The 14,259-nt window shown below is 58.5% G+C and overlaps 1 protein-coding gene across 1 annotated transcript in view; it reads right to left on the bottom strand.

The window, feature by feature from the left end:
- Positions 1-201: 201 nt before the first annotated feature.
- Positions 202-14,259, bottom strand: part of ACOX3 (acyl-CoA oxidase 3, pristanoyl) — a 48,078-nt gene continuing 34,020 nt past the window's right edge. The window contains exons 14-18 of the mRNA XM_082838967.1: positions 13,506-13,621; positions 7,937-8,111; positions 6,743-6,810; positions 4,149-4,235; positions 202-937 (exon numbers count right to left, since the gene is read on the bottom strand). Coding sequence (XP_082695093.1) covers positions 818-937; positions 4,149-4,235; positions 6,743-6,810; positions 7,937-8,111; positions 13,506-13,621 — 566 coding nt within the window. The 3' untranslated portion in view covers positions 202-817. The remainder of the gene's footprint in view (positions 938-4,148; positions 4,236-6,742; positions 6,811-7,936; positions 8,112-13,505; positions 13,622-14,259) is intronic.

Here is a 14,259-nt window from a genome sequence, read left to right as displayed (position 1 = left end):
CAACCTCCTCCATCTGTCTCCCCCAGCCACCCCATCAGGGCGCTCAGGACCCGGAGAAACGCACTCCCACCCCCACCCGCGGAGCCAGGCAGCAATGGGTGTTCCATTGCCTGTAGGAACAAACCACTTCACGTAACAAAGTGACAAAGTACACAGCTGGGAGGGCGGAACTTAAGGATGACCAGACGTTCAAATCATTATGCATTTTTTTTTCCTTTGGAAACATTTCTTTGATGGAAGCTTCCAGTTCCACACAACAAAGTAATAAAACTGATTTTCTTTTCCTGCAAAATCTTCAACTATGTCATTCGGGTGGTCCATGGTGCAAATGAGTAAGGTCAGAATTTAATTACATGAGAAAGTCAAACCAGAGTGAACGAAGAATCAGACTGGCATCGTACAGGGCGTAGTGTTACAAGCACAGCCTTGTAAGAAAGCTCAGATGAAGGTAGAATATTGCCCGACCCGAATCGCCAACGACCAGTTTCACAAGCAGCATATGAAAATAGAACGTACAAAGCTCTAATTATCAAAAAGTGCTCAGTCCATCAGGAAGAAATGATCTTACAGGTTTTCTTTTCACCCAGCAAATCAGGATGGACCCAAATCAGCCCTGCCCTTCAGGCGTTACCCGTCCTGCTGGGACTCGGGGTGGGGGGCAGGCCAGGATGAGCCAGGCCCGCCTTGGGCTCCACGGGACGAGCAGCCGGGCAAGGGCAGAGCTGTGGGTTCGGAGAGCGGCAGCCGTCTCTGGGGCCTCCAGAACTTGAACTCGAGGTCCACGTCTTCACGGCTTCATCATGGTTAGCCAGTGCGGCTACAGCTTGGATTTCAAGCTTCCTATGACGGGCTTGTTGGCAGAGAATTCCGACCACCACGAGGCCCTCTCTAGCACCTTGCTTTGCTGAAGCACAGCGCTCCAGAGGTTCTTATAGAGCTGCAGAAAAGACAAACAGAACCTTGCTTTCCTGAAGCACAGCGCTCCAGAGGTTTTTATAGAGCTGCAGAAGATACATACAGAACACACATGTATGTAACAAGAAAGATTTTGAGTGTGCCAGTGCAACTGTGAACACCCAGGAAGTTCTCTCCGGTCACTCATGGAGACATTTTAAGATGATTTAAATTTAATCTATGTAAATCAGTCTTTGCGGGTAGAGAACAATTGAAAATGCAACTATGAAGGACAATAATGTGCACTTAACGATGAAGACATCCCGCTCGCCCTTTGCTTTGGGAATTCTCCTGGAAGGTGGATTCTGCAAGTCGACGTTTCTCTCGCACCCACGTGGCTGCTGGCTGGTAGGCGGCGGGGCAGCCCAGCAGCAGCGTGACGGCTTGTCCCCTGGGCCACAGGGCCTGGGCACGCACTGCCCCCTCTCTGCCTGCCCCGTCAGACTGTGCAGACCGGGCCAGCTAGCCGTCGCCTCAGGGCCCCCCAGGAGGAACTGCTCTCGGTTGTTATCTTCGAGGAAGGTCCTGAGCGTGGCGGGCAGCCGCCTGACGCCTCCCTGCTCCCAGCACGGCCAGCGTCCAGGCTGAGGTCCGTGGAGACAGGGAAGGGGCCGGTTTTGTATCTGGCTGATGCTGGCAAATGTTGCTTTTAAGAAGGCAGCCTCCCCCGCACCTGCTAAGCACACTCAGCGGTTCTGCCCACGCTCTGCTATTCTTGGCTTCCGGGGAGACGCAAGGACAGGCTTTGTCTCCACAGGTCATCAACCCGAGGCGACACTGCACCGCCTGGAGCGTTACGCTTCACTTACTGATGATCTCAATCTCCTACAGCTGTGCCTGCTCATCTAAAGTGAGTGTCTGGGGCGTCCCTGGCGGCGCAGTGGTTAGGAATCGGCCTGCCGATGCAGGGGACACGGGTTCGAGCCCCGGTCCGGGAGGATCCCACACGCCGCGGAGCGGCTGGGCCCGTGAGCCACAACGACTGAGCCTGCGCTCTATAGAGTCCGTGTGCCGCAACTACTGAGCCCGTGCGCCACACTACTGAAGCCTGTGTGTCAAAACTACTGAGCCCGCGCTCTAGAGCCTGCAAGCCACAACTACTGAACCCGCGCACCACAACTACTGAAGCCTGTGTGCTACAACTGAGCCTGCGCTCTACAGCCTGTGAGCCGCAACTACTGAGCCCACGTGCCACAACTACTGAGCCTGCGCTCTACAGCCCGTGCGCCACAACTTCTGAAGCCCGCGCACCACAACTACTGAAGCCCGCGCACCTAGGGCCCGTGGTCCACAACAAGAGGAGCCACCGCAGTGAGAAGCCCACGTGCCGCAACGAAGAGTGGCCCCCGCTCGCCGCAACTAGAGAAAGCCCGCGCACAGCAATGGAGACCCAACACAGCCAAAAATAAGTAAATAAATAAATTTATAAAAAGTAATGCCTGACATTAAAAATAAAATAAAATTTCTCACCTAGGAGCACCTAGTTCAAACCTCAGCCCTTAACACTAGGAGGAATGCACACTGTGTCAGGCACCCTGTTGGGTGAAGCCTCGGGCTGGCTCTGGTGTCAGCGTGGAACCCGGGGCCCCGGTATCGGGACAGGACGGGATGGGACGGCCCTCCCCTACTCCTCCGCCGCCCGCCTGCGAGCCAGGGCTGTGTTCTGCAGAGCCGCTCGGCGCTGCCTGTCAGGGCTAACGCTCCTGTGCACCTGTGTCGCAGAGGCCAGCCCCCTCCCGTGGGCTTGTCAGCACGTCGTCCTCGCGCTCCCACGGGGGCCCTAGCCAAGAGCAGGGTTCACTCTCTCCTGCCTTCCCTCCAGACGGTCCATCTCGGCCCCAATCCTGGCTCCGCTACAACCCGCCCGGCCCCTCTGGAGGCTGCGTTTCTCCCTGGCGAAGTGGACATGGTAACACACACCGTGAGCGGGGACACCCCGCCCAGCTGTGCAGCCAGAGGACGGCAGGCCCTCCACAGATGTACGGTCCCCACCGTCCTGATTCGATGGGGGACTCGTCCGAACTGCCCACCCCAGTGCCTGGTACTCCTGTCCCAACCCCAGGTGTGGCTTGGGCTGGTCAGAGGTCCAGGCGCCTGCGCCCCCAGACTGATTGCAGTGTCCCCTGGGGACAGACGGAGGGTTCCTAGCACCCTACGTTCAGTCTCCTGGGTCAGCAGAAGTCTCAGCAGAAAGAACACGACAGCCCTGGAACCTCAGCACGTGACTTCAACACTGTGAAATGCCACGTCTCCATGGAAACACAGGGACAACCACCCACAGGTGGTGGGAGGCACTGAGCAGACCCGCGGGTGTCGCCCAGCACGGGCGTCTCCACGTGGTGGAGGAGGTCAGGTAGGGACACCCGTGGGCACCGTGAGGGTCCCACAGCAGGACAAAGTGGGGCCACTCTTGGGGGTGCCCCTTCAGCTGGAGGCCGGAGAAGACCTCTCTGAAGAGGCGGCATTCCGCTTCGAATGAACACAAGTGCTCCGGCAACAGGAACCCAGGTGCAAAGGCCCTGGGGTGGGAAAGCGCCCAGTACGACGGAGAAACAGGAGGACAGTGAGACTTTAGTCCAGAGGGTGGGAGGGGCGCGGTGTGAAACGACCTTGGAGAACGGGGCAGAGGTCAGGCCGCGTGGGCTGGGGACGCAGGAAGGGATTTGGGTGCCATTTCAGGTGCAGGGCTCCATCAGAGCAGCTGTCTGGCAAGGTCTGCTTTCAAGCCATCGTTGTGGAGCGCGGGGAGGAGGCGCGAGAGAGGAGCTTGGGAAGCCACGTGCGGGCTGCCGGCGAAGCACAGGCAGAGGGCGAGGGGTTACGAGCCAGTGCCGTGAGCCGGTCAGAAGACCCGGGGGTGGAGAGGCTCCCAGGAGAGCGTGAAAAGAGCCAGACAGCTGCAGGGCCCCGAGCGTGGCACAGGCTCGGGCTGACCTCGGCATCACGGCCCAAGCGGGCGGCAATGCCATCCCCTTTCTCGGAGGAGGGTAGGCTAGGGGACGGCTAACCTGCCCGTGACCACCCCCACGTCTCCCAGCCACTCCCTCCCTGCTGCCCACGTGTGACCAGAGACTCCCGGGCCACGGCATCATCTCAGGCTCTGCAACGACTACCATCAGGCCCCAGAGAGCCCCCCGCTCGCGGTCCTGAGTGCAGCGGCCCCAGCCGCCATGGGAGGAGGCTCTGCTCTTTACCTCGCCGTCAGCTCTGCCGATCGGTGAGTTCAGGATGGAGTCAGGAGGGGCGATCACATCAACCAGGGCAACAGCATCGTCTTTCAGCTGTTGGAAAACAAAGTCCATACACTTGGCAACTCCCGGCATCTCCATGGCGACCACCGAGCAACAGAGCCTACAGCCCACTAGCAACGGTAACTCCAGCGGGCAGGCGCATGGGGCTCCGTTACTAAAGCGCTATCTTTTCATTGGCCTGGATTTTAGGTTCGCTGAGTGTGTGTCTGAATATTTTCACCATGTTGCTATCCACTCAAGACTTCCAATGTTTTATTTTTTTTCAACAAGGTACGGACAGCTCGTAAAACTGACGATTCTCTGGCTCATTAATTGGCAACTGTCTTCAGAGGTTTGTCTCTGAACCCTGACTTATCTGGGCAATTACTGTTCCAACAGAGGAAAATATGTCCGGAAAAAAATGTAAGAGAAAAAGCATTTATGAGCACCTGGAAAAGCCATCATTCCAACGCTCTTCGGTTCCCAGTAGTTTTATTACTCTCCCGTCCCATTATACAAATTATTCTTCAATATGACAAGTGGAATTTATATGAGAAGACTCCCAAGCATTTTCTTGAAATGCAAAAAACAATTTTCTTAAAATGACTGTGAAATGCCGTGGCTGAACTCAAGAGAACGCTGGAACGGGGGCGACTTGAACAACGTATGAAAGCAACCGTTGAGCAAAGAGTCACAAGAACAGGGAAGTGCAGCCCGCTCTGTGGTTCAGAGGCTGCTCCACGGCTCCGCACACCCCCGGCACCGCGGTGGGTGAGGGGAGACGAGCCTGGACCGGGGTCGGCCAACGTTTAATGTAGGGGGCCCACAGGAAAGAGCCCGGCTTTGTGGGCTGCAGGGTCTCTGTCTCACGCTCCCCTCTGCTGTGACGGTGAGGACAGCCCCACAGACGATGCCCAAGGGAATGGCTGGACCAGGGACGGAGCTGGCGCCCTCCACCCGGCCGACCCTGGCCTCCCCGAGTCAGGACGAGCCTGGATCTGCCAGGCAGCTCGGGCTGCATTATGGCCCAGGACCGCCAGCCACCAGCTCCGTGGTGTAAGTGTCACGTTTGAGAGCAAGGAAAACAATGGTTGTATTTTTTTTTTTTGCGGTACACGGGCCTCTCACTGTTGTGGCCTCTCCCATTGCGGAGCACAGGCTCCGGACGCACAGGCTCAGCGGCCATGGCTCACGGGCTCAGCCGCTCTGCAGCATGTGGGATCTTCCCGGACCAGGACATGAACCCGTGTCCCCTGCATCGGCAGGCGGACTCTCAACCACTGCGCCACCAGGGAAGCCCTGATGGTTGTATTTTTAATAATGGCAACTCACCACCTGTGGAACACACGAAGGAAGACCCCCTCCTGTTTAAGTAAATGTGGTCTGTGTACACAGCACGATCACAGAGACACCCTTACCCAGAGCCCACGTGGGGAGAGATGGGCGCTTAGGAAACAAACCCGGGGAGAGCCTTAATGTCAACCACAGAGGCATCACCTAGAACTACATCAACCTGAAAGCCCTGAAAGGGGAGAAACGGAGCGGCCTGTCGCCCGTCGTGTGAGACACTGGGCAAAATGCTGGGGACTTTGGTTCATGTCTTACCATCAAAAGTAGAGAAATGCCTCTAACTGCACCCCCCGATACGGCAGCCACAACACATGTGACTGTTTCATTAAAATTAAAGAAAACTGGACTTTCCTGGTGGTGCAGTGGTTAAGAATCCGCCTGCCAATGCAGGGATCATGGGTTCGGTCCCTGGTCCGGGAAGATCCCACATGCTGCAGAGCAACTAAGCCCGTGCGCCACAACTACCGAGCCTGTGCTCTAGAGCCCACGAGCCTCAACCGCTGAGCCCATGTGCCGCAGCTACTGAAGCCCGCATGCCTAGAGCCCGTGCTCCGCAATGAGAGAAGCCACTGCAATGAGAAGCCCCCACACCGCAACGAAGGGTAGCCCCCGCTCTCCGTAACTAGAGAAAGCCCGTGCGCAGCAACAAAGACCCAAGGCAGCCAAAAATAAATAAATAAAATATAAATAAATTGGTTTAAAAAAAATTAAAGAAAACTAAAAATCCTTGGTCACACTGGCCGCCATTCTAACAGCCCCAGGTGGCCAGTGGTGATGGTATGGGACAGCGCCGTCCCAGAACACGTCCACCCCCACACAAAGCTCCAGTGGACAGAGTGCCCTCAGAACGTGACGTGGCACTGGGGCCATCTGACTTTTCTGGGCGACAAAGGTAGAAGGATGCAATAAAAAAGGAAAATACCGTGAAACGAACTAAAATTGGAGGCTAACATGAAATGCTGGAGAGAATTATCGATATCGCTGTAAAAAATTATTAGAGCGAGCTGAATGTGTACAGATTCTACGACAGTCTCTGAAAGTGACGCTTCCTGAAATTTCTGACATAAGCACATTCTGTAAGTTTCCCGGCTGTGCTAACAGTTGCCCGCACACAAACGAGTGGGAAGCTAAGGTCAGTGAACGTTAATATACGGGTGATCGTGTGTAATGTGGAAATCGTATAAGGATATAAGGGGATTTCAACTCACCTGGGCACACAGGGCCAGGATGGCGTTCTCTACCGTTTTACCTGCCTGTTCACCAGAAAAGTAGCCACCTGTAAGCAGAGCGCTGGTTACTCTGGGTTCTGCTACCCTAACTCCCAAGTTACCCACAAATTGCAAACATGCTGAAACAGCTTTCCAAAAGAGCCCATTCTGTGTGAAAATGCCTCGCTACTGCTGCCCGAGCCCCGCTGCGACCCCTTCACAGAAAGGCACCGGCCAGGGCTGGGCTCCTGTGTCCCCCTTCCCGCCAGCTCACTGAGCTTGTGCTGGGGGTCAGAGCCGGGAGCTGGGGAGGCTGAAGCCCAGGAAGGCGGCCTCGGGGGGCTGGGGGGAGACCGCGGGGCAGGGCCGGCAGCAGGCAGAGCGCAGCGCGGGCGGTGGCAGGAGGCTGTGCCGGGGGCCGACAGGGGCTGCGGGCACACAGCTGCACCTGCGGGCATGTGGGCGTCTGTAGCCACCAGGGGCTGGGCACGAGACCCAGCCCCTCAGCCTCACCTCCTACAATGCGGTGGGCTGTGCCGTGCCGTCCAACAGGCCTAAAGAGGTGGCCCCGACTTTGCTGCGGGACTGGCTTTTGTCTGACTTTTGCCGCAGAGAACGGCGCCCGCTCACTCGGAGTGGGTGGGCGCCTCGCCCCACATCCCGCTGCTACCCGGGAGCCCTCGGGCACCACCTCCCAGGGGCAACACCAGCCCCAAGAGGGAAAACATGGGTTCCTGGCAAGGGGAAGGGGAAAAGTGTACTCCTCACACAGCTCAGATGTACGCACAGAACGTGAACAGATACACAGAATAGCTGTAGTGTTAACACGTCATGGGGGTGGTTGGGAAAAAACGTCTAAAAGCGCTCCTTGGGAGATAATAATGAAAATGAAGGCTGAGAAACACAGGTTTACCCCCTTCCCACCAATCTTCCAGGAATCAGGCCATTCATCACCGCCTCCAGGAAGCCCTCCCGGATCCCCAGTCTGGGCATTCCTGGGGGTGCTGCCCCAGCAACCCGGGCTCGGCCCTGTGGGCGCCACCCTGCTGCCGTGCTTTTCTTCATGTGGCCTCTGGGCTCCTCACTCAACGTGTGATGAGTGCTCAGAAAATGGCACGGAAGGAGCACCACACGGGGAAAGCACAGTCTCCTGCGTAAAGCAGAGGGCGCCCAGCTCCTGGGCAGGGGGCTCACCTCGGTAGAGCAGGGCCGTGTGCTGGTTCAGGGACCACAGGGCATAGAGAGCGCTGAGCCGCCCAAGCACAGCCCGCAGCGGGGGTGGCACGTCGGGCTGGTGCACGTGCTCGTGGAACCTCCGCACGACTGTGAGCTCCAGGAATGCCAGGGCCAAGGGGCGGCAGCAGTACACCTTCAACAGAACACAGCACACGGCGTTCGGACACACAGCAAGGTCTGCGTGCCAGCAGCATTAGTGCAGCAGGGGACGGACGGGGCCGGGCAGTGCCTCTGGGGAAGCACCACGGAAAGGCCTGCAGGAACACAAGCCCAGCTGCAGCGGCTCTGGACCTCAGGCCCGGCGACCTCTCTCAGCTCAGTCCCATCTGGGACGCGGGGTGACCCCACAGCCAACACACAGGCACGGCGGGCTTGTCCAGCGCGGCCAGTGGCGTCCCCAGGAGGTGGGCTCCCTGAGAGCACAAGGTCAATTCTCTTGTACCCGGGGCCACGGACAAGGCTACTCCGGGGACTCACCTGAGAGTGACATCAGCTCCTCCAAGGGCGTGGCCACGCCCCTGCCTCCCAAGTTTCTAAAGATCAGCCTTTCTCGCCCACTCTCCTATCACGTCCAGGAATAAGGCCACCACTGAACAGGGGCCAAGACGTGCAGCCGTTCCCGGCCGAGTTTGACTTGCGTGTGAGTTCTGATGCTGGCTTTGTGTGTGGAAGCAGGAAGTCACCACGGATCTTTCGGTCCCAGCTTTTGCTTCTTTAACCAATTTCCAAAACATCTGCTGCTAATCATTAGCTTTGCTCGTCAGCTTTTCTTTCCCCATCTCTAATTGATCGGTTTACTGCTTTTTTATTAGAACAATTATAGATGCATTCCTCACTTATTATAGTGAGCATATGTTGCTTGTGTAATTAAAAAAATAATCCAGCAAGGAGGTGACCGGGGACGGGGCAGGGTGAAGACCTTTATTCAGTGCCTGCCTACTTTGCCCCCGACCGTCGACCAGAATCAACAGACTGCGGTCCAGAGTGCGGTCCGGGGCGGGGCGCGGGGGGAAGGGGGTGCAGGCACCAAGGGGCAGGGGCTATGATTTCAAGGCCTGCTCTCGACTTTCAGAGCAAACACTGGGTCGGCCCTTGGTCACTTCCGAGGCCGAGGCTCTCCCAGGGCCTGCCCGAGACTAGGCGCCCTCAGGAGCAGATTCAAGGGGAGGACGCTTCCCCGGCCTCGTGCCAGTCTGCCTCGTCCGACCCAACACCCCGCTGGGCTTCTGAAGCTGCAAGGGCACACGTCCTGCGTCCCGTGTCCGGCCTGGACGGCCAGCCCGGGGCCTTCAGAGCGGCTTTGTCCCCTTCCCTCTCGCACACGCTGTGGTGTGTGCGCCCTTGGCTTTGGAGGGTGAGCGCTGGGGGAGGCTGGGGGAGGAGACCTCACAGGAGGGAAGCTGACGACGGAGGTGGGCAGGGAGTACCCCACCCTCACCCCAGGCCAGGCACTAAGCTCACAAGAGCCAGCAGTTTATCACCTTGATCCTCCCCGGACCCCACGGATGAAACAAGCTCACGCAACGGGCAAGAGGTGGAGACATAGCTGAACCCAGGCAGGCTGGCCCCAGTGTCCACCCCTTCACTACGTCGCTAGAGCGTGTCATTACAGGAACCACCCGCACCCCTAAACGTGCTCACGCGCTGTGGGCTCCGCTCTGCGTGAGGGCCCTTGCGAATCCCGGAGGCCAGGCTCAGAACTGAATCCAAACTCTCCGTGCTCTCCACTTTACTCTCTCCTGTTCAACCACGTGGATTTTCTAGTATGAAATCACACTGCGTTCATCTTATTTCCCCGTGCAAGTGGCGTACGTCCATTTCAGCTATGGCATCGGCTGGTGCAGGCCTGGTAAGGCAGCGCCACCTCTGACCTCGCCACCCGGAAAACACATCCTGAGCCCCGCTGAGCTCTGAGTCACTGACGCAGAAGTGATTCAGGGTTGAGGGGACCAGCTTCCAAATCCACTCGGCTTTTCCAGATGTGCACGTGTGGACAGGCGGTTTCCGCCCCAAGCCCAAGCTTCTTGGTCTGAAAAGAGGGGGCGTCAGGGTGCAGCCTCCAGCGCTGCCAGGAGGGGCATCAGACAGCATCTCACGTGTCCGGCACCTGCTCGGGGTCCTAGAAGCTGCTCTGTGATGGCGGCTGCTCTTCTACTCTGTCTCGATCCCAGGACTCGGACACGCGTGAAGCTGCTACGTGTGCTTCTGGAAATGTTCAGATGAGGCCATCGGCCACCTGGGGGACCTGGGCTTTGGGGGTCTGCCCCACCGCGACCTCTGCACCCAGGACGCCCGACGCAGCAGCGGGCTCAGGAGCCCACGTCTACTTCCCCACCCCACTCACTGGGCACCAGGGGCTGGCTGGCTGGCTCTCCTGGCCGCTCGTCAGGCCACCTGCCCTGCTGCCTGAGAACCTGCATTAATAGCCGTGGAGAACACAGTGCATGGGCAGCATATGTGCTGGGCCTGGGTGGTCACGTGGGTGCAGGGTGACGGCCACGCCAGGCCGTGGGCAGGCAGGAGGCGTCTGAAGGGAGACATGGCAGAGGCGAGATTCCACGAGCCACAGAGAACGGATCTGCTTCCGCTTCCCATCAGCTCCCCGCTCTAGACGGGAGGTTCCACTGACTCAGGGGTCCTTGACTGGGGCCGGTTTGCGCCCTGGGCATCTGGCACCGTCAGGAGACAGTTTGGTTGTCACGACTCGGGGGTGTTGTTGGCATCTTAGTGGGTACAGGCCTGGCGTACTGCTGGGCACCCCACAATGCACGGACAGGTCCCCCAAAATCACACAGCCCGAACATGCATAGGGGTGAGGACCTCACCGCAGCTCCCACGCCCTCCACTTCCCGCCCAAATCCTTACACGCAGTACCCGTCCTTGGCTTCTCCCGGACAGCCTGTCCTTGCCGCCAGCAGATCTGACCACGCTATTAACAGACAAGGGCCAGTGCCCACAAAGGGTCCTTATGGTGTCCACTCTGGGGCCGTGGTGGGGACAGAAACACGCAGGGGTGGTCCTACCCCCCATGGCACAAGCTGGTCCACACTCAATGTTTCTGCCGCTCTGTAACCACGAAAAGCTCCAGAGAGAGGCCAGCAGTCCGATGTGTGAGGCCAGGAAGGTCCGTTCCCCTCTCCCTGCACTGGTCCCAGTGCCACGGTCCTCCCTCCCATGCATCCCCACCCCCACTAAACCTACAGCCCCAGGGAAAAAATTCGGATCCAGGTATCAGTTTCTGGTGTGCTCTGATTTCTGAGTATATTTGCATTTTACCAAGTAATAAATATTTTAGGCAAAAAACAAACTCTGAACTATTCAAGCGTGGACATCAGCCGTGCAGTGTGGGGGAAAGAGCTGGGCTCAGGGGTCACAGCTGGCTTGGGTTCAATGCTTGGGAGTGCTTACTATCAGGAGCAGATAAAGAAAAGTTTATCAACTTCCCCCCCACCCCCCGGTGAGTCAAAGCGTGAGCACACTTATATTTTCACAAAAGCAGCCAGTGACCTCCCCCAAAGGGCACAGTAGTTCACACCCTCGGCTGACAGCGCATGGAGTGGCCCTCGTCCATCAGACACTGTCCTCTGACCCGCGCATCCCTGGCCCTGGTTCACGGTCAGCGACTGCTGTGGCTGCCACCTCGGGCCAGAGGCTGGTTTCCAGGCCAGGCTGACCCTCAACCTGTAGGAACTCTTTGCTACCGTCGGTTACGTACGTCTCATGCTTCCCCAGCCTGGAATCTGTCTTCTGACTTTGCTTGTAGTATCTTTTGCTATTTAGAAAGGGTGAACGTATGTGTAGTCAGAGCTGCCAGTTTTCTCTTCTTTCAGTCTCTGAGTTTCCTGTCATACTTGAGCAGCTCGTCCCGCCGAGGGCACGTCAACATTCGCTGAAGTTTCCCTCTCGTGCTCTACTGCTGTTCCCATCACCATACGGGCGGGGACCACATCTCTACAGGACCCTGGACGTCTGTCCCAGGGCTCTGAGGCGCTCTCAGCTGTCAGGATGACCCAGCGCTCACGCTTAATGCTCCGTGATCCAGACCAGGTCTGGAGAAGGCAGCCCCCCTCTCGGGTCACCCTCCCCTCCAAGCCCCGCGGCCGCCTTCCAGTACACATCAGGGCCACTCCATCTGGCCGCACCTCAGCTCTGAGGCTCTCCCCAGGGACACCCGTCTTGGCTGGACCCAGGCTGGGTACGCTGGCCCCTCCTGTCCTCTGCCACGAGGCTCACTGAGGTGCCGTTGCCAAGTTCTCAGTCGAAGGTCTAAATGTGAATTCCTTCTCAAACGACCAAGCCACACACTCGGGTTCTGTTGTCTGTGTGTGCAGGTGCCGGGCACAGGCCGGTGGGCATGGCGGTGTCGCAGATCGGCTCAGACGAGACCTGTGGTGACCTTCTGGGCAGCTCTGCGGGATTCGGATGTGCTGGGAAGGGGCGACCTCTGTGTCCTCCATCTCTTCGAGGTCTTGGGCTAGAATGCAGAGAAAGGAGGAACTCCGCAGCCGTCAGTGTCCGAGTGACCGAGGGTGCCGTGGCCCCAGCCCACGTGGAAGGATCGTGTTCACACCTCCTCTCTCGGGTTCACACCTCCTCTCTCGGGTTCCTGGACTGAACTAGGGTTTCACCCACCTTGACGTCTGCTGAATTCATTGAAGACACAGGTTTGATCCTGGTTTATTCGCCCTCGGTCAGAGCCTTTCCAGCGAAGCCCCATCCCTGTGTGCTCCTCCCCCTTCCTGGGGCAGACACGCCCGGCAGGTCCCGGATGCCTGCTCCGCTCTGACTGCACCTGCTCAAGGGGGTGAAGCTGTCCCTCGCAGCACAGGGGGCGGGGCCCTCGGAGGTGATGGGCAGACGTGGCCCCAGGCTATCGGGGGAGGCTCCATCGCCCAGTGTCCAAGGCGAAGGGACGACACCAGTTTTAGAAGCTTCCTGGGCTACGTTTTTCCCGAACGACACCCGTCACTGTATGCACGGGGCCCACGGAGCACAGCAGGCCCAGATCCCGCGTAAAGAGGTGTTTAGAGCGGCTGTTTTCGTGCTGGGGATTCCAGACACGAGAGGCAGCCCTGTCCCAGAGAGAACCAGAGCTGCCCTTGAGCCAATCTCACCGAGCCTCCTTGGAGAGAAGCACAATGACTACGGAAGCAAATGCAGACAGAGCGCGGGTGGGACCTCACAGGAGTCACCGAGCCGTCACTCTGCTGGTCGGGAGGGACCCCGGTGGCTGACGGGCTCCCACAGCCCCGGGTCCCCCCTCCAACCAGCACAGCTCTGGCCGACGGGCCACACACTTGTCAGGGGCCTTAGATATGATGCCCACAACCTCTTCCACACGGGGCAGGGGCGGCGCCACCGTCCCAACAGCAAACCAAGGTGCAGAGAGGTCAGGCCAAGCGCCCGAGGTCACAGGGGCTGAGCAACGGGGCCTGCCATCACCAGGACATGCAGCTCACCAAGGACACGACGGGGCGGGAATTAGGAGCGAATCATTAGGAAAGCAACTTTTAAAACAAACACGCACCTGACAGTTGCTTCTTGCTTCAAAGTCGTTGCTTCCCGATTGTTTCTCTTGATTTAATTTCTGATAACTCTCGCGGAGCAGGTAACAGACCAGCCACTCGTATGCCGCCAGCGGGACTTCAAAACGAGAAAGGGAGAAAACCGTAAGCGATGTCACCGTAGGGCGCCTCACCCTCGTCGAGAACTCGGCTCTCCAGTTTACAGGTGCGGAAACTGAGGGACTGCCCACGGCACAGCCCGGGTGGTGGCCGGGCTGGGACAGGCGCAGGTGAGGGTATTTCCTGGCTCTGCTGTGAGGCCAGCCCGTGTTCTCCATGGTTCCGGAGCCACGGAGCCCACAGGGTCACGGAGGCGCTTTGGGGGCAAGCACCTCATTTACGATGAGGATACACAGTCTGGAAGAAACTCGGATCCGCACGGACGTCAGGACGACTTTCCAGCAGGCGGTAGGAGGAGGGGCGCCCTGTCCACCTGGCCAGCCCGGCCCTGGGGCCCTGGACCTCACACCGGCTCCCCTGACGCCTCGCCCCCCTCACCCGAGAGCCCTGAAGTGCAGAGAGAAGCACACGGCAGGGGTGTAGACAGACAGGGACGGGCTGGAAGGGGCTGGAGGAAGACCTCCGTCCTCCTCCCCAGGCCCCAGCGCCGCGCCCGCATCTGTGGGTCCTTCTCGCCACATCTCCGCTAGTTCCGAGGACTCGGCGACCTCAGAACAGCCTGCCCGGCAGGACTGCTACCGCCTCTTCCGTTAAGGA

This window comes from Leucopleurus acutus, assembly GCF_964270905.1.
Source record: "Leucopleurus acutus genome assembly, chromosome: 4".
NCBI classification, from domain to species: domain Eukaryota; kingdom Metazoa; phylum Chordata; class Mammalia; order Artiodactyla; family Delphinidae; genus Leucopleurus; species Leucopleurus acutus.
Note: the sequence above shows the minus strand (reverse complement) of the source record. Positions and strands in the feature narration are given on the sequence as shown.